The sequence below is a fragment of the Dendrobates tinctorius genome, unplaced genomic scaffold (assembly GCF_039654945.1).
Source record: "Dendrobates tinctorius isolate UK_male_01 unplaced genomic scaffold, ASM3965494v1 ptg000160l, whole genome shotgun sequence".
NCBI lineage: Eukaryota > Metazoa > Chordata > Amphibia > Anura > Dendrobatidae > Dendrobates > Dendrobates tinctorius.
In genome coordinates, this window is record NW_027361827.1 from 21,532,527 (window position 1) to 21,557,663 (window position 25,137).

The 25,137-nt window shown below is 41.7% G+C and overlaps 1 protein-coding gene across 1 annotated transcript in view; it reads left to right on the forward strand.

Annotated features, from left to right (window-relative positions):
- The window catches only part of LOC141052398 (uncharacterized), a 55,095-nt gene extending 30,246 nt beyond the window's left edge, over window positions 1-24,849 (forward strand). Inside the window, exons 5-10 of the mRNA XM_073549630.1 lie at window positions 2,304-2,442; window positions 4,336-4,434; window positions 16,132-16,261; window positions 16,989-17,068; window positions 23,175-23,411; window positions 24,238-24,849. Coding sequence (XP_073405731.1) covers window positions 2,304-2,442; window positions 4,336-4,434; window positions 16,132-16,261; window positions 16,989-17,068; window positions 23,175-23,411; window positions 24,238-24,287 — 735 coding nt within the window. The 3' untranslated portion in view covers window positions 24,288-24,849. The remainder of the gene's footprint in view (window positions 1-2,303; window positions 2,443-4,335; window positions 4,435-16,131; window positions 16,262-16,988; window positions 17,069-23,174; window positions 23,412-24,237) is intronic.
- Window positions 24,850-25,137: the final 288 nt, after the last annotated feature.

Sequence of the window (25,137 nt, forward strand, 5' to 3'; positions counted from 1 at the left end):
AACCCTCTGCAATTTTCTTTAAACCCCGCTCCCTCACACACAGTTTTAGTTATTTGATTCCATAAATATAATTTATGCCTATATTTTTCTAACTTCACTTCACCAACTTTGACTATTTAGTGGTGATGCATTACACAAATCAGATCACAAAATATTTAAACACCGGTTGTAATGTAACAAAATAGAGAAAAAGCAAAGGAGGTGAATACTTCCACAAGCCACTGTATTGATTTGATTTATATTTCTCTTTTGTTCATTCGCATTCTTAATTTATAGCATTTTTTCAACACCTGCCTAAAACGTTTGCAAGAACTGTATAGATTACAGACAACATAACTACAACACATTCTGCTTGTCTGTTTGTTTAGATATTTGTTTATATTATGGGATGCTTCTGGGTTTCATTATATGTCAGTTTTTAAACTGAAAAAAGAAAAGTTATGCATGCTGTGTTTTTCCTTTTTATTAAACCTAACACAATGGACCTCAGACAGAACTTATAATAATCAGTAGGGTTGGGCCTGTCTTCTTCAATTTGTAAGAGTTATGCATTGGATTTTTGGGAAATGTAAGAAGCATCGCACTCCTAGTTGTCAGTGCACGGGTAGGATTCCAATCCAAACTAATACAAGAGGAATCCAGCAGATAAATCGTGTATGAAAAATATTTGATATTTCAGTCTCGACACACACAAAAAGTATATTCAATCCGTTTATTTTTAAGTAAATTTCTATCGGGTTTCTTAGACACAACCAGTATAGAGATGCAGCATGGAGTGTTTGTGACTTACCTAGGTCACACACACTCCATGCTGCATCTACTGTATGTGCCGGTGGTGTCTTGTAAACTCACTGTGAATTTACTAAAATCAGGATTAAGGCTCTCTGACCCTACTTTATGCTGCTCTCAGATGGGGTAGCAAAAACCTGGTGACAGATTCCAGATGTAGGTCTAGTTTTTCATATACCTATGTAAGGGGGACGACAAGACCACGGGTACCTGTGTGCTGGGTCCGGAACTAGAAAGGCTGCATCCCCTGTTCTCTGGGGGAGGCTTTAGTGAGGCGGAGCTTCCCCTTTGGCCTGGGGGAAGTATGAGTGAGTGGGACCTTCCTCCTGACAGAGGGGGAGGGGAAATAAAAGGGAAAGCACGCACAGCAGAGCAGGTTGACGCAAACAGAGGGCAGTGTGCAGTCAGGTGAGCGGCGCGCTCCAGGTCCCCTCCCCACAAAGAGCACCAGCGCCACATCAGGCTGCATTGACAGGGTCCCACGACATCTGCAGAGGGACTGCTTCACTGAGGGAAGCTATATATCCAGCAGCAGCAGCCACGCAGAGGAGTGCCCTGTCCTGAGACCATCACCAGAGTGCAGACCAGTGCCCGCTGTCTTCCGCCACCAGCAGCGGAGACCAGAGAGGGAGAGGAATGTGCAGTGTGTGCTTGGTGACTACAGAGAAAGGTGCAGTGTGCCTGGTGACTACAGAGAGACAGAGACATACAGTGTGAGCCCATGACTACCAGAGAACAAGGTGCCATATGCTCCATGTCCATGAGTACTGTACATGTGCCTCATTAGAGGGACTGAGTACAGGACTGACACTGGTGATGTTGCCAGTGAATATTTGCCCAGACACGTTCGCCCTGATTTCACCAGAATATATTTGCAGAGCCACGTTGGGCTCGTATAGGACTGTGGCCCGTACCCTTTTCTGCCACTGTAGTATATGGACTAGGCTCAGCTGAAGGTACCAGAGACCGGCCACTGCCGCCAAAAGATGGGGCATTGATGCCCACAGGACCTTCCTGGAAAAGACACCGCGCCAGCCATTGCTGGCGCTATTAAGTCCCCAGCAGGAGTTACAGTTTGAGGAACCGTTATTCTTTACCTCCCAATATCCTTTGCCATTTATACTGTTTAATCCACTGTTTAACCCTTTACCTCCCTGCATGGAGTATTCCCCTGTTATAAAACTTGTTAACCCTTGCTCTGCCTCCTACCTGTCACTGCATCCCACAACTTGCTCACACCTATGATATTGGCCATATTAGTGTAAAGCCAAATGGTACAACTGTGACTGTTTTATGGTTGCTTGACAAGCAATCTCTTGATTTTGCAGATGAACATTAGCATTGGTTTCTCTTTCAAATTCAGTTATTGTTTAACAATCACTAAGGTTGATGTCAGATGTGCTTTTCACTGTGAGACAGCATGGTTCTGTTGTGAAAATCTTTCTCGCCTTACTCTAAGGCCATTCCATTTGGCTTAGCCTTCAAGTAAAGCGCACTTTTTTCTTTGTAATTAGGATTGTCTCTCTCTGCCATGTACTCTGGAACTGAATGAGCGTTCTGCACAAAGCAGACCACAAGTTTCTGACCTCATGACAATTCTGCAGCTTGCTCCTGAAAAAATGTCAGAGGAGAGTGGAAAGACAAACATAACAGGTAATGTAGGTGCATGATACATTTTGTATTGATGCTGCAGTATCAGCCAACAATGTCTACCTTTTTTCAAATCAATCAAAAGACAATAAAAAAAAGCAATTTATATGTACCAAAGTGAAAGCACTTTTGTATTAGCTGCACTTTGTCATTAGCTTTTACTGCCCCTGTCCCATTTTAAGGCACTGATGGGGGCTTAGGTTGGCTCTTTCCCTCATGTCTACATAGGACTGGACCTGTCAATCACCTGCAACAGTGCTGGGAAGAACCGGACGGAGGTAGTTTACTTTCTCTAAAGCATGGAAGGGTTTCAGAGAAAAATGTACCTGACTGTAATCGTGCAGCAAAAATCTGACTCATGCTCCTTGTAGTTTGGGCAGCATGAATCAGTTCTCTTTATATATATAAATATATATTTATAGCAACTCTCAGCTAAAACATACAGGAGATATAGAGACACCTAAATGGAAGAGGCATGAGTTCATGAGTCCCACATAACCTCCCTAGATTCCATTCCTGACAACAGATATTTAGGGCATATTGACTTGGGATCTTATAATTGCCAGCTAACTAGAATAGTCAATACCAGTTCCAAAAAGAGGTGCCAGGTGAAATACACAAACAGCAGAAAACATGCAAAAACAGAAAATTAATAGAATATATGAAAACTGCATAGCTTTTCCTTTTTTTTCATGGATTGAATTAAAAAATAAGGATGGAATCGCAGTTGATTTGTTGCAAATATTTTTGTCACTGGCTATTAGTTTACATGTATGAACAGGAGTGATCCTCTGGGATTTGCTTCAATTTCTGCAATGCTTATGGGATTAATGAGGCAATCCTGGACATTTTTGGAACAAATTAGCCACATTCAAATTCATCGTATATCTTTAGCTTAAAGTTTCACCTTATTTAATAAAGGCAACGTCACGAGAATTTTCAATAGGGAACTACTCCCCAGCTTCCCGGCTTTCTGTCTGCAGGGTGTGTGCTCCTGATCCATTGACAGTTTGGACCGGCGACTTGGTTGCGCCACTGGTCTGAACTGTGCGCACTCTCATGCTGCAAGCAGATGTAGCTTTGCCTCCGCAGCATTGCTTACAAGCTCTAAAGTGAAGAGCTTGTTAACACTTTGCTCCTTCCCAAGGAAAATGTCCACTGTAAGAGATTACAGCAGTGGCCGATATACTAGGTTAGAACCAACAAACTATAAAATTAAAAATCCCTCCATTCTTGAAAATAGTGAGTTTTAAATAAGAGAAACATTGCTTGTTTTCACAAACATTTTACAAGTTTATCCATTTATGCTGTTGAGAATACACCTTTAAAATACACTGGTGGCTGTGGTTAAAAGAAAAAGCTATTTGCTTGCTCAACAGTGGCTTTACAATTTTCCATCCTGTAGCTGTTCCATTTATTGGCAGGCAGATAAAAACCACAGTGAAATAAATGTATTGTGTAACATTTGCAATACTAATTGAACCTAAATCAGAGGTGGAAGAATACAGCTGTATTTCTTCTATCCATTCTGGCAGGTTTGATGTAATTATAGTTATTTTTCATTGTTTTGTAAATGTCTTCTAAACTTTGATTTTTGTATTTGTCAATGCACATTACAATGTGCCTGCTGCTCTGGGCCCTTCACAACCATTATCTCAGCAGTACAGAGCATACGTGCTACCATTCAGGATTGACATGAGTGTTTAATTTGATGCAAAGTGATGTCTGCCTCGCCGTTATGTTTACAAGGAGAATAATAATCAGGGTTTGATGGGAGTAAATACCTTAAAGCAGCTGTAGATATATCAAATTAAGAAACAGTAAAGCACCCACTTTAATCCCCAATACACTTTATATGTCCACTCTTGTTTTGATATTTCTTGTATTTATTTTCAGGCTTGTCTACCAAAATCTGTCCTGAAGATGGTTTCATTGAACAAATTACGAATGAGAGGAACTTAGATCCATGTAAAGAAGACAATGTAGAGAAGGCTGGTACATTAATTAAACTGCAAACAAGTCTTAGTACCTAGGGGTTGTTTGTTAGTGTTTCATAAGGTTGTAGACCGATAAAATAACAAATGGATCTGTTACTCAATCTCCCTGGATGCATTGCTCCCTCTTCATTGCTGCTCCGGTCTTGTTGACTGGCTACAGTGGTGGCCTCAGGACTACAACACATGATACCAATGCAGCCAATCACTAGGATCAGCACCCCTGCCAATGTAGACGCGTGCAATATAAGTCTATATATTATATTCTCAGAAATCATTTAAAGCAAATACCCAGTGATTGCGTTGTGAGCAGTGTGCAGACATACACCGCTTGTAAGTTTTAGATCCCTTGACAAAATGTAGACTACACTGATTCCACACCAATGTAATGGGATGTTAACAGTATCGTTTGGGTTACTTATAGAATATAACCACTTCCCACCCTATGATTTTCTATTATGTCATACAGCAGGTATGAGTGTATGGAACGGGTTCAGGAACTGACACCTGCAAATGGCACAAGCATTGTAGTGGATCCATATGGACATCTATCTGCCACCGTGCAATAATAATAATAATCTTTATTTTTATATAGCGCTAACATATTCAGCAGCGCTTTACAGTTTGCACACATTACCATCACTGTCCCCGATAGGGCTCACAATCTAAATTCCCTATTAGTATGTCTTTAGAATGTGGGAGGAAACCGGAGTACCCGGAGGAAACCCACGCAAACACGGGGAGAACATACAAACTCCTTGCAGATGGTGTCCTTGGTGGGATTCCAACCCAGGACTAACCACTGAGCCACCGTGCCGCCCATGTGCAATCACTTCGATCTTGCTGAAAGTCAAGGTGCCTGCTGAAAAACTCACTGGCTATAATCTCATAATATACCTTGGTTTTCATTATACAGTATACCACAGTACTTTGGTATACACGTAGAACAAGCAATCAAATATCCTGTGTTCAATATAGGAACTAAAAATATCCAAAAAAAAACCCCTAATAAATAAAACCACATAAAAGTTAAAATCACCCGACTTTTCCGCAGTTAAAAATAAAGACACTATTGCCAAAAGTCTGATCTATAAAAATATGAAATTATTTAAGCCATATGGTAGACAAAAATGAAATGCAAAAATTGCTGTATTTTTATTGCCACAGTTCCCTCAAAAATGCAATAGAAAACTACCAAAATGCCTTATTTAACCCAAAATGTTGCCATAAAAAATATTAGCTAAAAAAAAAGGCAAAACCTCACATAACTCTTTGACAGAAAAATAAAAAGGTTATAGGTAGGAATGGGCGAACCCAAACAGTAAAGTAATGTCCGTGCACAAACCCCGAACACAAACTTTTCTTAGAGGTCCGTGTTACTTTTTGGGTTCAGCAGTCAGAAAAAAGCTTGTTAAAAGGCTGCAGTGCAACCAATCAACAAGCTTTTCTGGTGTGTGCACTTCCGGCTCCATCATAGCTGTGCCAAGTATTGGCATGGCTGTGATTGACCGGCGCAATATGTAAAGGAATTTTTGATAACAAGTGCAGATAAAACAGATAACTGTGGGCTGCAACCCTCGGCTGTCTGGTTTATCTTAGTTTATCTTTATGTAAGTAGAGGAACCCCGATGCCATTTTTTTTTTAATTATTTAAATAAATATTTTAAAAATGACGTCCCCCCCTATTTTTTGATAACCAGCCAATGTAAAGCAGACTGCTGGGGGATGGTATTATCAGGCTGGGAAGGTTCATGACTATTTGGCCCTCCTCAGCCTAAAAATAACAGCCCACAGCTGCCCCACAAAGGAGCATCCATTAGATGCACCAATTCTGGCACTTTGCTCGGTTCCTCCCACTTACCCTGGCGTGTTGGCAAGTGGGGTAATATTTTTGAGTTGGTGTCAGCTGTGTAATGTCCACTGACATCAAGCCCAGGGGTTAGTAATGGAGAGAGCAATGGAGTAATGGAGAGACATCTATAAGACACACCCTTACTAATCCCGTAGTCAAAAGTAATAAACACACACACTGAGAAAAGTCATTTCATTGTAAAAAGCACTCCCTACCTATTTATTATTTTTAAAAAATAAAATAATGCAAAGGGGTCTGCCGTAAATCCATCCCACGTCCCAAGATGATTCCCTTCTCTTCTATATCCGGATGCAGTTCTGAGTAGTGACATTAGTAATGTGTCCGCTCAGCACGGCCACCGGAACACACTGAGAGTATGTGAGAATCCAGCTGCTATGACCACGAATGCTGACATCACCGCTCACAGTGTGAGAAATTTCACATGCTGTGCACAATAGGAAAAAAGTGGTCAGACAATCCGTGCTGCGAATCACTATAAACAATTATTATTACAGTGGTCTTTATTCGACGCGTTTCGAAGTTTCACAGAACTCCTTCCTCAGGAAAAAACCACAATGCAAAAAGCACGCAATTTAGGTAATATAATTGCACCTACGGTACAAAATAGTAAACATAGAAGCCCTAATACTTTTAATCACAACTTTTATCCATGCTGAAAATGTATTATCTGCTCACAAACTTGCACTAAGAAAAAGCTAATAGTGACAAAAGATGGTCACAATTTTACCATAAAAGATTTTATCACCTGTTCTTCAGAGGACTTTATATATATAATTAAATGCCCATGTGAAAAACTTTATGTGGGTCGCACAAAACGCCCTCTTAAAACACGAATTGGAGAACATATTAGAAATATAAAAAAGAAATTTATGGGCCATCCACTTCCTAAACATTTTATTGAACATCACAATGGTGAGGTGCATAATATGGATGTCACGGGCTTTGTGCATGTACCACCACCTTGGAGGAAAGGGGACTATATAGCCCTTATGTCACGGACAGAAACCAAACGGATTTTCACTTTGGATACACTGATCCCCAAGGGATTGAATAGTGAACTGGAACTATTTGGTTTTTACTAATTGGAGCATGCTCTATTAGACCTGCATTACAACAGTTCAGCATGGATCAGACAGGTATAAAATGACCACATTATCAGAAAGGACCATCCCTGAACAAGGAAACCGTGTTTCCGAAACGCGTTGGATGCTTTGTGGTTCTGTCTCCCGTACTTCCTTACTGCTTTTACCAAGTTCAGATCACGTGATCCCCGTGTCATGCCAGGTCCTGCTCCTAAGAGCGCACATCAGCTAGGACGCATCAACTGACTACGGCTGCCGGGATCACATCACCGCGGTTGTACTGCTATTACAGCTGCCTCTATCAGTGCAGAGAGCTCCGAGGACTTGGCTCCAGCCACTTACGGTAATATACTACATCTCATCACGTGACCACTGACATCACGGCAGGTCCTGCTCTTCTCCACGCTCACTAACAGGGGCATAGTTACCGACCGCAGCTGCTAGGATTTTCTGGATCACTTATTTCTGTACGGACTTTCATTGAGAGTGAACGCTCCTACATTATGTCAGGTAACCCAGTTGAGATACTTCCCTGGGACGAGACTTTTACCATTTTGATATTTTTACATAGCTGCCACCGGCCGGGGCAGGCTCTAACATATCATATCAGTTGGTGGATGGGCTCATGTTTCAGTGGTGCAAAAAGGTTCCACACCTTTATGTGAGCTTTCTTATGGCAATTTTAACTCCTTAATCTCTCTTAATACAGGTGCGTCAATACAGGTGTGTTTTTGCAGAGAAGCAATTTCTGCAGTGATTAACTATTCTGCCTTTCTCACAGTCTCTTTTAGGCTTGGATTTCACAGATTTTCACCATTGTATTTTATCTTACCATACATAATTTTTTGCAGTGCTTATTGTTGCAGTATACTGTTTCATTCTTCTTTTTTACATTTATTTGAGCTTAGTGCAATTTAGGCAACAACATTGCACTCACTTTGCAAAGTAATAATACAGCATTATTATTGCAGGTTATTGCCATTGTGGTCCATTACATCTAGAGGGTTTATGCCTTTTATTCTATTTGTGATTGTGTCATTATTTGTAATTCAATTAATTAGGTTTGTGCGTGAATCTATTCATTTTTATTTATAGCTTTTTAATCTGACAAAATTGGTGGTTTTTTGTCCAGTTTCGCTGCACTCACATTCCTCTATTCCAGCGCCTCTGAAAAAATGAGTATATGCATTTTGAAAAAGCAAAAGTGCTTTTAAATAATTCAGAGTTCTTAGTAATACTGTATTTGATCAAATATAGCATAAAAGCCGTCCCACCGTTGACAAGGTGACTCTGTGGTCGGGGCGGTCCCTACACTGTCTAATATTAAAAACCTTATCGTGTGTCAAAGTTGATGTCCGTGTGTGAATAAGGGCAGACAAAAGGACCGGGTCCCAAACAGTGGACACCAGTCAGGAGCAGCCTTTAAATACAATTTCCAGCTCTGGAAAGGGAGGACACACCACAGCTTGCACAGAATGCAAAAATACAAAGAAAAAAAAAAACACAAAAACTGAGCTTGGCCTGAGTTGGTACACAAGCAGCACATAAACGCACGTTCACATTGGCCCGGTCCTTTTGTCTGCCCTTATTCACACACGGACGTCAACTTTGACACATGATAAGGTTTTTAATATTAGACAGTGTAGGGACTGCCCCGATCAGAGTCACCTTGTCGACAGTGGGATGGCTTTTATGCTATAGGTACGAATCATACAGGTTGCCCAAACTTTTGCATCGACCTGTTTTCCTTTTTGTAATTTTTAAAATGTAAAAGATGACTATCTATATAATTGTTTTTTTGGTGCAAAATACAAATTAATTGTGTCATTTTTAACTCTAGGCCTTTTAGAGATCATTTAATCTTCAACTTGCTTAACTGTTCACAACAACAGTAATTTTGACCTGAGGTGGCCAAACTTTTAAATATTTACTATTCCACATAATGGAAGCTGACAGATCCTCTTCTTTAAAATACTACTCCACTTCAGGGTATTTACCTGAGGGCACCCTTTACACACTGTATCACCCTTTATTACCTTAGGGGCCCCTCACACACTGTGACAAACCTTATTACCTGATGACCCCCTTATACACTGTGAAACCCTTAATTACCTGAGGGGGCCCTCACACACTGTCGCTACTAATTACCAAGGGGCCCCCTTCTCCACTGTGTAACATCCTAATGACCTGAGGGCCCCTTTGCATACCGTGTCACCCCTAATAGCCTGAGGGCCTCCACCCTTAACCGCATGAGACACTTAGTGAAAAGACAATGCTGAGGCTGGAGAACTAGTTAGGAGAAATTTACACACACAAACCCACTACTGTTATGAATGAGTCACCGTAGGAGGCAAAAGCAGAAATACAAGCTAAGTCCAGAAAACCAGAGAAGTTGGCAACTATCAGATTGCAGACCCCTGAACCTAACAACACAACTAGCAGTAGCCGTGGGGGGTTCCTACGATGCCCTAGACCCCTCGATCACAGCTGGAGAATTACATAGGCCTAAAGAAAGAAAGGGGAAAACTAAACTGCCCCAGAGCAGACCCCAAAGCAAAAGGCAGCCCCCAACATATAATGACGGTGAAGCAAGATGAAAACACTAACACAGACAGAAAGATAGACTGAGCACAGACGGGGCCCAAAACTACCTAGATAGGAAAGGACAGGAAGGCTGCTGTCTGCAATCTGCCAAAACCCTATCAAAGACATAAGCCAACAAGCTGATATGAAAAAGGCCCTGAAGCAGCTAGGCTTCAAAAACTAAATCAGCACTCAGGTATCTTCAGAAGACAGAGCTAAATGAATTCAGCACACCCCAGCAGGGAATGGCAGAAATCCAGAAAAACAAAGCAAAACAAAGTCAAAGCAAAAAAGCAAAAGGCCGAGCAGCAAACTTAGCTTTGGAGGAGCAGGAATTCAGACTGGTCTCCAAGGATCCCACAGAGAAATCACCCGCAGGGCAGAAGGGCGTCGGCAGCCTTATATCCAGTCCGTAACTCCACTCAGCCAGTCATCATCATCAGCCTCAGGTGTTTGACAATCAGGCTCACTACCTTTCTTTACCAGAAGAGGGAGTTCCTCGGGCCTCAGTAATGAAGGAGAAAATGAACTCACAACAGTACCTCCCCCTTGAGGAGGGGTCACCGAACCCTCAACTACGCCACCAGGGCGATCAGGGTGAGCCCGATGAAAGGCACGCACCAATCTTTTGGCATGAATATCAGAGGCAGAGACCCAGGAATTATCCTCCTGACCATAACCCTTCCACTTAACCAAATACTGGAGTCTCCATCTAGCCAGACGGGAATCCAGTACTTTCTCTACCTCATATTCCATGTTACCTTCAACCAATACAGGGTCTGGAGGTGCAACCCCCGGAACAGGTTCAACAAACCTCTTCAACAAAGATTTATGGAACACATTATGGATTTTAAATTTGACAGGAAGAGCCAAACGAAAAGAGACCGGATTAATAATCTCCACAATCTTGTAAGGTCCAATAAATCTAGGCTTAAACTTAGGAGAAGCCACCTTCATAGCAATATTTTTTGATGATAACCACACCATATCACCAACCTTAAACTGGGGACCAATGGTCCTATGTCGGTTGGAAAACCACTGGGCCTTTTCCTGGGAGAGAGATAACTTATCCACCACTTGGTCCCAGATCTGGTGCATTCTCTCCACCACAGTGTCAACACCTGGGCAGGCAGAGGGCTCCACCTGCCCTGAAGAAAATCGAGGATGAAACCCAAAGTTACAAAAAAAAGGTGACATCAAAGTGGCAGAACTAGCTCTATTATTTAAAGCAAATTCGGCCAAGGGCAAAAATGAAACCCAATCATCCTGATCAGCAGAAATAAAACATCTCAAATATGACTCCAAGGTGTGGTTTGTTCTCTCTGTCTGCCCATTGGTCTGAGGGTGAAAAGCAGAGGAGAAGGACAACTGAATTCCCAGCCTGGAACAGAAAGTTCTCCAAAATCTAGACACAAACTGGACTCCTCTGTCAGATACAATGTTCTCAGGAATCCCGTGCAAACGAACCACCTGTTGTAAAAACAGGGGCACCAACTCAGAGGAAGACGGCAACTTAGGGAGTGCTACAAGATGAACCATCTTAGAGAACCTATCACAAATCACCCAAATAACAGTCATCCTCTGAGAGACAGGCATATCAGAGATGAAATCCATTGAAATATGGGTCCATGGCCTCTTGGGGACAGGCAAAGGCATCAACAACACACTAGAGCGAGAACACGATTTAGACCGGGAGCACGTCCCACAGGACTGCACAAAATTCCTGACATCACGAGACAAGGAGGGCCACCAAAAAAACCGACTCACCAGATCTCTAGTACCAAAAATACCTGGATGACCAGCCAAAGCAGAGCAATGAACTTCAGACATCACTCTCTTCTTCCACTGGTCAGGAACATACAACTTTCCACTGGGGCAATGCTCAGGTTTGTCCTCCTGGAACTCTTCCAGAGCACGTCTCAAATCGGGCGAGATGGCAGAAAGAACTACCCCTTCGCCTAAGATGGTAGCAGGCTTGGTCACCACAGGAGAATCAGCAAGGAAGCTCCTAGAGAGGGAGTCTGCCTTGACATTCTTTGTTCCAGGAAGAAAAGAAACCACAAAATCAAAACGTGTAAAAAACAAGGCCCACCTAGCCTGTCTAGGGTTCAAGCGCTTAGCCGACTCTAGGTAAATCAAATTCTTTTGGTCAGTGAGGACCACGACTTGATGCTTAGCTCCCTCAAACCAATGTCTCCACTCCTCAAATGCCCATTTCATGGCCAACAGTTCCCTATTCCCCACATCATAGTTACGTTCAGATGGAGAGAACTTTCGGGAAAAGAAAGCACAGGGATTCATTTTAGATGTTACAGGATCCTTTTGGGACAAAACAGCTCCTGCACCAATCTCAGAAGCATCCACCTCTACCTGGAATGGAAGTGAGACATCAGGTTGCCGCAAAACCGGGGCGGAGGTGAATCTTCGCTTCAGCTCCTGAAAGGAAGAAACAGCCTCCGGAGACCAATTTAACACATCAGCACCCTTTTTAGTCAAATCAGTCAATGGCTTGGCAATACTAGAAAATTTTGCTATAAATTTCCGATAAAAATTAGCAAAACCCAAAACTTCTGGAGGGCCTTCAAAGAAGTGGGCTGAACCCAATCGTGAATGGCCTGTACCTTGGCCGGGTCCATTTCAATAGTTGACGGGGACAAAATAAATCCCAAAAAAGAAACCCTCTGTACTCCAAAAAGGCATTTAGATCCCTTGACATACAGGGAATTCTCCCTCAAGATCCGGAACACAGTCCGAATATGTTCCACATGAGAATCCCAATCCTTGGAGAAGATCAAAATATCATCCAGATAGATAATCAAAAATTTATCGACAAAATCTCGGAAAATATCGTTCATGAAGCACTGGAAGACAGAAGGGGCATTAGTGAGCCCAAAAGGCATCACCACGTACTCAAAATGTCCCTCCGGAGTATTAAACGCCGTCTTCCATTCATCCCCATGCTTAATGCGAATAAGATTATACGCCCCCCTGAGGTCAAGCTTGGTAAACCAGCAAGCACCTTTAACTCTGGAGAATAGAGCAGAAATCAGGGGTAAAGGATACTGATATTTAACAGTAATTTTGTTGAGGGCACGATAATCAATACAAGGTCTTAATGATCCATCCTTTTTGGCTACAAAAAAAAAAACGGCACCTAAGGGTGACGAGGATGGTCTAATATGACCCTTCTCCAACGCCTCCTTAATATAGGATCGCATAGCCTCGTGCTCGGGTACAGATAAATTGAAGAGCCGACCCTTGGGAAATTTACACCCCGGGCTCAGTTCAATTGCACAGTCATAACTCCTATGAGGAGGCAGAGACGCAGACTCATTCTCACTAAATACATCATAAAAGTCCGCCAAATAATCAGGAACATCATGCGACTGAGGAGAGGTGGAAAACACCGGAGCCTCACTAAAGGTACACCGACAACCCCAACTCACCACAGACACAGATTTCCAATCCAAAACTGGATTATGAATCTGTAACCAGGGAAACCCCAGAACAATAGTATCATGCAGATTATGCAACACCAAAAATCTGCAATTTTCTTGATGGTCTGGGGCGACCCGCATTACCACCTGGGTCCAAAACTGGGGTTTATTTTTAGCCAAAAGAGTAGCATCAATCCCCCTCAAAGGGATAGGCGTCTGCAGAGGTGTCATCGGAAATCCACAACGTTTAGCAAAATCCAAGTCCATTAGGTTTAGGGCTGCTCCCGAATCCACAAAAGCCTTGGCGGAAAATGTGGACAGGGAGCAGATCAGAGTAATAGCCAGAAGAAACTTAGGTTGAACACCACCAACAGAAAACGTGTGTGCAAAGCGTTTCTCTTGTTTATGACAGACAGAAATAATATGCGAGGCATCTCCACAGAAAAACCACAACTTATTACGCCTTCTGAACTCCTGACGCTGCTCTCTGGAAAAAACTCTATCACATTGCATAGGTTCAGACATTTGTTCAACAGGTGGCAACACCTCTCGTGCAGCTTTGCGTTCGCGCAAACGCCGATCAACCTGAATGGCTAATGACATAGAATCGTCAAGACCAGAGGGAACAGGAAATCCCACCATAGTATCTTTTACGGCTTCTGACAACCCCTTCCGAAAGAGAGCAGCCAAGGCATTATCATTCCAGGTAGTAAGTTCTGCCCACTTTCGGAATTTTTGACAGTACAATTCTGCAGAATCACGACCCTGGCTCAATGCCAGCAGGGTCTTTTCAGCCTGATCAATGGCATTAGGTTCGTCATACAACAACCCCAAAGCTTGAAAGAATGCGTTCACATTAGACAGAATAGGATCATCTGGTTTCAAAGAAAACGCCCAATCCTGGGGATCGCCACGCAGCAAAGAGATGACAATTTTAACCTGCTGCTCGGAGCTCCCTGACGAGTTAGGCTTCAAAAAATAATTTACAATTATTTTTGAAATTCAAAAATTTAGACCGATCCCCAAAAAATACATCAGGTGTAGGAATCTTTGGTTCAGCAGCATGTGAATGAGCAAGGTAGGTGGAAATTCCCCGCACTTCTGCAGCGAGCTTCTCCACACGATCAGACAATTGCTTTATCTCCATTGAGAGAAAAAAAAAATTCCCCCTACGGCCTCACTTTTTTTTTTTTTTTTTTTACAATTCTTTCCTGCTATTGAGTACCCTAGAATCTGTGGTATGGCGGGTGATTCGGTTATATATGAGTCACCGTAGGAGGCAAAAGCAGAAATACAAGCTAAGTCCAGAAAACCAGAGAAGTTGGCAACTATCAGATTGCAGACCCCTGAACCTAACAACACAACTAGCAGTAGCCGTGGGGGGTTCCTACGATGCCCTAGACCCCTCGATCACAGCCGGAGAATTACATAGGCCTAAAGAAAGAAAGGGGAAATCTAAACTGCCCCAGAGCAGACCCCAAAGCAAAAGGCAGCCCCCAACATATAATGACGGTGAAGCAAGATGAAAACACTAACACAGACAGAAAGATAGACTGAGCACAGACGGGGCCCAAAACTACCTAGATAGGAAAGGACAGGAAGGCTGCTGTCTGCAATCTGCCAGAACCCTATCAAAGACATAAGCCAACAAGCTGATATGAAAAAGGCCCTGAAGCAGCTAGGCTTCAAAAACTAAATCAGCACTCAGGTATCTTCAGAAGACAGAGCTAAATGAATTCAGCACACCCCAGCAGGGAATGGCAGAAATCCAGAAAAACAAAGCAAAACAAAGTCAAAGCAAAAAAGCAAAAGGCCGAGCAGCAAACTTAGCTTTGGAGGAGCAGGAATTCAGACTGGTCTCCAAGGATCCCACAGAGAAATCACCCGCAGGGCAGAAGGGCGTCGGCAGCCTTATATCCAGTCCGTAACTCCACTCAGCCAGTCATCATCATCAGCCTCAGGTGTTTGACAATCAGGCTCACTACCTTTCTTTACCAGAAGAGGGAGTTCCTCGGGCCTCAGTAATGAAGGGGAAAATGAACTCACAACACACTACAATGAATGGGGCAACAGGAAGACCTTTCTCTCTGCTTCTCCATCACAAAATCATACTGTAGTGCTGGGGCTGGTGCTTGACCAATCACAGCACAGCTCTTTGCTTGAGCTGTGCTGTTGAGGTTACACAGGAAAAACTAATGCTGATTGGCTGCAGTCAGTGCTTACTCTGTAGCAGTAAGCACGCACTGCTCTCTGAGGAGCAGTGGGGCCGATAATGATCAATATTGAAGCTGGCAGGCCATGGGAAGGAGCTGCACTTCACATGTGCCATTGAGCAGTGAAGCCAGTTACAGTATTAAGCGTGCAGCGCTCACTATGGAGCGGTACACGTGAACCAAATACAGAAGCAAGCGTAGTCAATGTGAAGGAGCTGTGCTTCAGCAAACAAGAGGCGCGGTGGATGGGCGGACCCTGGTCTCATTGAAAGATTCTGCACATCCAGAAAAAAAAGCTCTCATATGGCTATTCCAATGGAAAAATATAATTGTTATGGATCTTGGAAGAAAAGGAGGAAAAAATGAAATTGAAAATACAAAAAATGGCTGTCATTAAGGGGTTAACTACAATTGCACTCGCAAATTCATATAACAGGGATTGAAAATATGATCTTTCTGCAGCTATTAGTCTGATTGTGAAAACCCTTATGATGTTTTTTTTCCTCCAAGTCTGTTTCAGGCCATACTATGACTATGAGATAGAGGTTCCCATCACTGTGCCATGTTTGAAGCCTGAAGATAAACCAATGAAGCGATATACTAATCTCGCACCAGAAGAACTATCACCTGCTTCCACTACGTGAGTTACATTGTCTGTTCTCTAGTATATGGCTTGGGATGAAATAATACGTAGATTTCTCTTAGAAAGGATTTACACAAATTTATGAACTACAAATCTTTTGAAAAGTCCCAAAAAATCCCTTCATTTTAGTCAATGTGCAAGTAGAAAGCATTTACACAATATTTATATTTTTGAAATAGGGCACATGTAAGCATAAATTTGTCACCACACATGCCAATAAATTAGCCTGTTGTCAACTCAGAATTGACTGAAACGAAACCACTTTTGATAAATGTTTATCATAGTAGTGGACAGCTCCTTTAATTTATTATATAAGGTACTGAAAAAATTGCTGTCGTGTTTAATATATTTCTGCAATTGTTGCTCAGGTTTATTTCTTACGGTTTTGTTTTTTGTTTGTCACTACAAAAATAAGCTTTTTTTAATTCTTCATAAAACTTTTTTTTTTATTCAACAAGTGTACTAAGCAAGGACTACACAAATTTGGCTTTACCGTAATTATAAGTGAACATGTTACTCACATTGCACAGTCAATAAAAAATGGGGGGGGGGCGGTTTACCCATCCTCCCAAAGTAAATTGAATGAAAAGGAATTAATAAGCTAAATGTGCCAATAAAAAGTACAACTCATCCTGAAAAAAAGCCCTCAGATAGCTAAAAAATAAGATGATCTTTGAAAGATAAATAAAATTTAACTTTCTGCTAATGATGTTTTGTTTTCAAGCTTTCATATTACAGATGCAGACACGGATATTTTAGAATGCATGGAGAGCCATATGGCTGGTAAACCACTGCTACTTAAAGGTAATTTTACTATAGGAAGTAGAGGCAGAATGAAACACATTGATTTCAGATGTGTCTGTAATATCTTGACTGTGTCAAACTCTATCTATAATGTAATGGTTGTGAGCAATTAATGTTATATTGTAGAATTAAAAAAAATGCAACATATTTGATGAAGAATGTAAACAATAGGTATACCCCAGCAGAAACAGAAAATTTACATTTTGGACACACATCATTGTCGGCAGCACATCATCTAGCATATTAGCAATCGCTCTATACCATGAGTGCCAAATAACTGGTGTGAAGTCAATTAGTGATTGCTTACAGTTGCTTGCAAAAGTTTGGGCACACCTGTTCAAAATTCCTGTTATTGTGAACCGTTAAGCAAGTTGAAGATGAAATGATCAAAAAGGAAAATGGGCCAATGCAATTTTAGGCACCCTGCATGGTTATTACCTAGTAGCTATCACAAGGGTGTCACATCCCCCTGGAAGATTTGGAGTTAGACGGTTATGTTGGGTGATGAATCGTAGTCTTCTTTAGAGATAGTGTGATTCATGTCCTCATTTAAATGGATTTCCTTTTCCTTCAGTCCTGAGAGGGTTAAGGAGTCTTTCCATGCTGGCTGAGACCATACAACCTGGCTCTTCCCAGTTGCAACTGCTTACCGTTTACTCCATCTATATATTCAGGATCTGGGCATTTAGTACTTGCCTGTGAAAGATTCGTCTTCCTGTGCTGTGTGCTAAAGCTAAGTAGTTGAAGTTTAGAGTTGGACTTGTAGTGATCTGTAGTGTGCTATTGTACATGTATGTTCACCTCCTGGTCCCTTTCCCCATTTAGTTTATTCATCCCTATCACTATCCTCCTCCCTATTGTTGGTTGATGATTTTGTTTTATAGCGTTTTTCTGTCATCCCTGTTTTGCCTTTGTGTCTGGTTTACCTTTCATTTCTGTCCCTTGCCTCATGGGATGGGGGAGGGGACAGATTAGGGTTTTTAAGAACATAATAAGGTCGGAGACTTGGGCCTTTCTATCTTTAAGAGGTACAAGGATAGTTTGGTCACAGCTCCAAGTACAGTTTGAGGCCCCTCTTCCTTAATGATGACTGTCACAGTGGGACAGTAGTACCCCATTTTGAAAGTACTTCTTGTCAACGATGTTCAGATCAGGGGACTGTGAGGGCTATTGTAAAACCTTCAGCTTGTGCCTATTGTGGTAGTCTATTGTGGATTTTGACATTTGTTTAGGATCATTATCCATTTGTAGAAGCTATCCTCTTTTAAACTTCAGCTTTTTTGCAGATGGTGTTATGTTTGCATCAAGAATTTGTTGAAATTTCATTGAACTTTGTCTCTCTTCCTGTGAAATGTTCTCCATGCCATTGGCTAGAACACAACCCCAGAGCATGATTGATCCACCCCATGCTTAATGGCTAGTGAAATGCTTCCTGAAATTGTGCCCTTTTTTCTCCACACATATCTTTGACTAGATTAAGGCCCGATGCTATCGCATCGGGAGGATAGTGATGTAGCGTTGACCATGTGTTGTGCGGCACTGTGAGCAGCACACCTTGAGAAGGAGATGTGGTGAACAGTCATCCCGCCTATCTCTTTAGCTGTTCACAAAAACCCAGCCCTGTTAAAAGAGGAAATAACATCTCAGCAGCAAATATGATGCTGGACCTTGACATCCGGATTAATATCACCAAATGAAAGAATTTTGATGATACACATCTCCCCTCTTATACTTAATGTGTGTTACAGTAATATTGAGAATTATGTGTAAATGTATCACACCTATGTTTTTATGTGAATGAAGTGTGGTAGTAACTTGTTCCACATGCTGATGTGGAAGCATCCTGTTGTGTGTCTACTAATAATGATGAGGAAGAAGCCGTCTGTTGTCAGTGGTGATGGCGTGCAGAGGCTTCTTTAGCCAATCTAATGGATTTAGAGTTAGGGGATTCGTGTGTGAGACGACGGCGTTTATAAGCCTTAATCTTGTCAAGGCGATGGTGTTTTTCCTCAGGAGTCTCATTAGCACGGCGTTGTTTTTGATGTAGTGCTAAAGTTGCTTTCCTTTCACTGGTATTGGCATACTTTTTGGTATGACTCATGTTGGCACAGGTAAAGGAGTCTATTTGGCAGTTATCTGGCAGTGAAGAAGGCGTCCTGGAGTATTGTAGTGTAAACAGATACTTATAGTCTTCTTTTAGAAGTGGGGTACAGCAAAACAGGGCATTTAAATGGCGTGAGATAAATGACTTATTAACTAGTGTAATTATGCAGAGGACTTAAACTGGGGTCCTCCAGTAGTTATGCTTAACGTTTGAAGAAACTCGTGTCCTTCTAGTCGAGGCAAAATTGGCCCTGTAATTGCCCAGCAGTAGTTATGAAGTGGTAGAGGCAAATTGGCCCTGTAATTGCCCAGCAGTAGTTATGAAGTGGTAGAGGCAAATTGGCCCTGTAATTAGACACCGGCAGTGAACAGGCAGAGGAGCAAGGCAACACATCCACACAGCAAGTCGGCGTGAGGAAAATGACGAAATTCAGTGGGATCCAAGATGGCGTCGGCGAAATCTCGCGAGATTTCGCCGACGCCATCTTGAGTATCGCGGGATTTCGCCGATCCAAGATGGCGTCGCCGGCGAGGACAACGTCTGGATCCAGGATTGCGCCGGCGGAAGAAGATGTCGGGGATCGTGCCGAAGCCAACAGCGATCGTGGAGCAGCGGCGATGATGGCGTGAGTATGAGAGACGGAGTGAGAGAAAGGGTCATATATGGAGTGAAAGAGGGGGGGCGTGAGTGGAGATGGTGAAACGTGAGAGGAGTGTGTGCTGAGGAGGTGTGTGTATTGAGGAGTGTGTGTTGAGGGTTAACATGGCAAGAGGTGTGTGGTGACGGCTGGCATGGTGAGGAAGGTGTGTGTTAGGAAGGTATATGGTGTCGAGGAGTGTGCGGGGGGCAGAAGAGGCACAGTGCTACCGCCAAAGGCAGCTTCTGTCTGGATGTGACGTCACCAAGTTTACAACCGGACAGAAGCTGCGTTACAACCGGACGGAAGCTGCTTAGCGTATTTATTATTAGAGATCATTGTTGCCAAAGAGTTCTATTTTAACCTCATCAGTCCACAGCACTTGTTCCCAAAATGCACAAAGCTTGTTTGTTTAGAAGTTCTTTTGCATACTTGTGACGCTGAGTTTTATGATGAGGATGCAGGAGTATTTTTCTTCTGATGACTCTTCCTTGAAGGCCATATTGGTGCAGGTGTCTCTGAACCTTGGAACAATGTACCACAACTCCAGAATCTGCTACATCTTTCTGAAGGTCTTTTGCAGTCATGCTAGGGTTCTGATTTGCCTCTCTATCAATCCTACAAGCAGCTCTCACTGAAATTTTGCTTGGTCTTCTAGACTTTATTTTCACCTCCACTGTTCCTGAAAATGCTTTGCTATCTTCTTATGGTCTTCTTCCTTTGTGGGCCTCCACCATGTTCATTTTCTGAGTGCTAGGAAGCTTCTTAAAAGAACCCATGGCTGCTGTTTTTTGGCATGAGGTTAGAGGAGGCTGGGTTTTTATAAATTTGGAAATTTGCATCACCTGGCCTTTTCTAATGATAATAGTGTGTAAGAGGGTCAGGGCCTAGCCCTTTAAATGTTTGATGCTACTGTGTACATAATTACCATATTTGTATGAGTCGTGTATATAATTTCTATATATTTCATTATGCTGTATTTGCGTATCTTTGTATTACATGTAAGCTAGGGACAGTGCAGTTAGGGAAGTTTAGTTGTAGGACACTTAGAGGTTAATTGTAGGAGTGGCAGCTGGGGAATAAGGTAGACAGATTTCCTAGACATGGTCAGTCGGGGGTAGGCCCCCTGTGTGTGCTCAGGTGGCAGTGGGGCCTGAGCTGCTTAGCTATCACACAACATTTTCAAGTAGAAGCCCAGCCATCCATAGAAAGGAGTGAGAGTATAAAGGAAGAAGAGAAGAGTTAAGTGCATGGTATCGGCAACAACGTAAATGAAGAAGTTAAAGAAGTTTGGGAACAGAAGTAGTAGGGTGGACCACCAGCGAGTGTAAGGGCAGGATAACCAAAAGGGGGTGGACGACCTAGTAGATGATATTTACGAGTCTGGTCTGAAGTCGGTTCCAGGGAGATATATTGAAGTGCCGTTTTCACTGGGCTCCTGGTCCCGTTATATCTTTGTGGCCTATTCCAGAGAAGTAGAAGAAGGTAGGGAAAGATGAAGAATAATACATTGATGGTACTGTGACATGTGCTGGACGTGTTATGGATGTGCTGTGTCCTGAAGAGAATAAATCCGTTTTGTTTAAAGTTGCTTTGGACTCTGCCTCCTGTCTTGTGAGTGGAAGGAAGAACGGGGGACACAGCAGGGAAGAAGCAGTCGACAGCACAGTGAGTATGGGTTGTGCTGACATGACTACCACCCGGCCGTATTATTACAAGTGAACAAGTGATAACCCTAACAGGCTAATTAAGGTCTGAAATCTTGCTCAAAGTTATCTAAGCGCACAAATCTACAAGGATGCCCAAACTTTGGCATTTTCCCATTTTCCATTTTGACATGACAATGAAGCATAACTTTCATCTTGACTTGAGAGTTACCATAAGAAATCTTTTAAATGCAAGAACATGATAACTCATATTGGAAGTAATAGCTAAGAAGAAGTAAACACAAATGCAAAATCCACTGAGGGTCTGTATGGGAAAATTGTTTTGTGTTTTAAAGTAGACCTGGTGGTACAGCACTATAAGGTTACTTTTCCACAGTGAGTTTTTGGGAATTTTTGACACTGTGTATTTTCGTTTTGTCAAAAACACAGTATCTTACAGTTCTAGCAAAGTGGATAGGATTTAAAGGAATGTCACATCCACTGTGGGTTTTTTATTTATGGAGCATAAACTGACCTGTTGTGCGTTCCAAATCAGCAACATGTCAATTTCTGTTGCGTATATGATGATTTTTATGTCTGTATTTTCCCCATGGAATTAGATGCCAAAAATCTGCAGGTAAAAATGCCTATGCATTTTTAGTCCGTTTCCGCTTCATGGAAACTCATCAAAGTACATGTAACCATACATGACTGTTTCAATAAAGTCATGTCAAAGTCAAATACCAAGAATGATCAAAACAAAGCAGCTTTATTTTAAAAACAACATATATAAAAAAGACAAAAATAATCACACAATAACGCAAGTAACATAATTTACCTAACCGGTGCAGAAATACTGCAGAATCCCGTACACATGCTTGCTTTTGTGAGAACTGCAGCATTTTTGAAATTCAGCAGCATGGCAATTCTTTCAGTGTTTAACCTATAAGAAAATGCAAAAACAATGCACAAAAATCAGAATAACATTTGTGCTACATTTTTGCAGAGTTTTTTTGCAGTGATTTTTGTGAATAAAACTAACTTTATTAACATGCACTGTAGCCAAACCACACATGTCATACTCCTAAAAAATGCAGTGAGTGAAAAAATCATCCAAGAGTGAAGATTTTGGCAGAAAAAAGCAGCAAAAATGCTACATGTGAACATAACCTATGTGTCTCTAATAGTAATTTTATGGGCTCATTCACACACTGCCTTTTTGCCACATTATTTACACATGTCTTTGCCGTGGAAAAAGTACCAGCAAAGTGAGTGAGATTTCTGAAATCTCATATACATGGTGCTTTTTTCTCCTTGCAGATTGCAACCATCAAAGCTTTTTTTTTAAATCTGCAGCGCTTCAATTATTTCACCGTTTTTCCAGCATTTTTCACCAATTCAAATGAACAGGGAAAAAACAAGTAAAAAGCGCTTTAAAAAAAGATAGCAAAACACATACGCAGAAATTTTCCTGCCAACACTCTGGTTTTTGCTGCAGAAAAATGTTCTGCAAATACTCAATATGTGACTACTAGGTGAACCTCTGGGTTGTTATCACCTCCAGCCCATTCCAACTATATGTCATTATATTCCTGTTGTTTAGCAACTACACATTGCACTCTGATTTCTAGCAGATAAATACGGTTCTACTGTAGGTGATACAAACATTCCCTGTATACACAAATTTATAGCTACTTATTATTGTATTGCATCTTGTAGTTCCGTTTAATAAGGATAAATCAGAGCACGTTACTATTAAGGAACTCAAAAGAAGAATATCTGTCAATCCAGACATATCTGTTGGTCTTTATTTGGAAGAAGATGGGAGCAAACTGGAATTGAACGCGAAAGACAGAAACATCATAGAGCAATTGAAAATAGATATTCCCAATAGAGAAAACCTTAATTCAACTGAAACTGAGTCATTCAAGACAATTCGTTCTGACAAGCTGGAAAGTAAGTTCATACAGTGTAGATAACCAAGCACATATTAAATTATATATATAACCATGGCAGGGTTTAACAAAATAAACATGGCCTTTCTGGCAAAACAAAAGATAAAGTATAGCAAAGTCCTTATGCTGGTGGGACTCGCCCGCAGAGGACACCACTAGTCTTCAGCTTCACCTGGAGCCACATCTGGAGACCTTCCTCTCCAAACATACAACACAGAGAAAGAAACAGTGGTTGAACATTTAACTCCCCAGCCACACCCTTGAGGTGGAGATATGATGAGTAGGCATCCTGCCCATCTCTCACCTACTCACCAAAAACCCAGTCCCTTATCATGGCTGGTTATCCCCATCATCACATAACATGCTGGAGAGAGACTTATGGGTTTTAGTTCACTGAAAAAAACAATCTTTGTGACACATATCTCCCCTCACACACAGCGCCAGTGACCCTGTCACAATATACTATATATATATTACTAGCAATATACACACACGTGTGTATATTGCCAGTGGTATCCTTAGGTTAACATAAAAAGGTAATCCTGACAAAGATGGATAAAAATACTAACATAATGTTATTAATAATATTATTCATACTGCAGAATATCAGTTACAATCTCTGTTGTTAGTGAACAAAATAACCATACCAACCTTTTTTACATATAAATTCTGTTACTCACCGCGATATTGCAATAATGAACTGATAAAATCTAGACCTCATGCACATAAACGTACTTGGTATCTGTGTTTGACAGTTCCTAAATGCGCTGCCCATTAGATTATATTGGATTCTGATGTGCATCTCTGTACCTCCGGTTTCCACACAGAGAGTTTGTCTACTTATAAGAAAAGAATTGTGGCATGCTCCAGCACATGATTTATGAACACTATCATCAACGACAAGCAATGCTTTGACAAACAGAAATGTGCAGAAGCACCATATAAACTACAGCACACCTGGGCACAAGAGTAAAAAGGACTGAAAAGATTGGTACGGTATATTGCCCATGAAGCGATGAAGTCTGTTTCTGAATGGTACCATAATCCCCCCACCATGGTGTCTCTATTTCAAAAGCATCTTCTTCCCAAGAATGCAAATACCATTGATTACAATGCTGGAGGAGGAAACCATCGGCTACCTCTTCCACCATTAAGTCTGTGCGTCTGAATTTCAGTGCACCAGGCACAATGATATCACTAGATCTTGCCTGCTGTGAGGAACCTTAGTCCACACTGGAGTAGCGTATCGGAAAATGGGGCTACATGTGTAGTTTTACTTTTTTTATTATTCTCAGTACTTGTCGGGGGGTGGGTCTGTGAGACCATCAAACTGCTATGGAAAATTCATCTTGTGTGTGGGGCCTTAATATTGTGTCAGAGGGGCTGCAATTTCTCGTATTACCCTTGTGAAAATAAAAAAATAATTGAGGCTAAAAGAACATTTTTGTGGGAAAAGTGTTTTTTTTATGATTATTATTATTATTAATAATAATAATAATAATAATATTTTCACAACTCAACGTTATGATTTCAAGGGGTCTAGTTTCCAAAATTGGGTCACTTGTGGGGGGTTTCCACTGTTTAGGCACATCAGGGGCTCGCCAAATGCGTCATGGTGTCTGGTCTTAATTCCAGCCAATTTTGCGTTGAAAAAGTCAAACGGTGCTCCTTCCCTTCCGAGCTCTGCCATGTGCCCAAACAGTGGTTTTTCTCCACATATGGGTTAT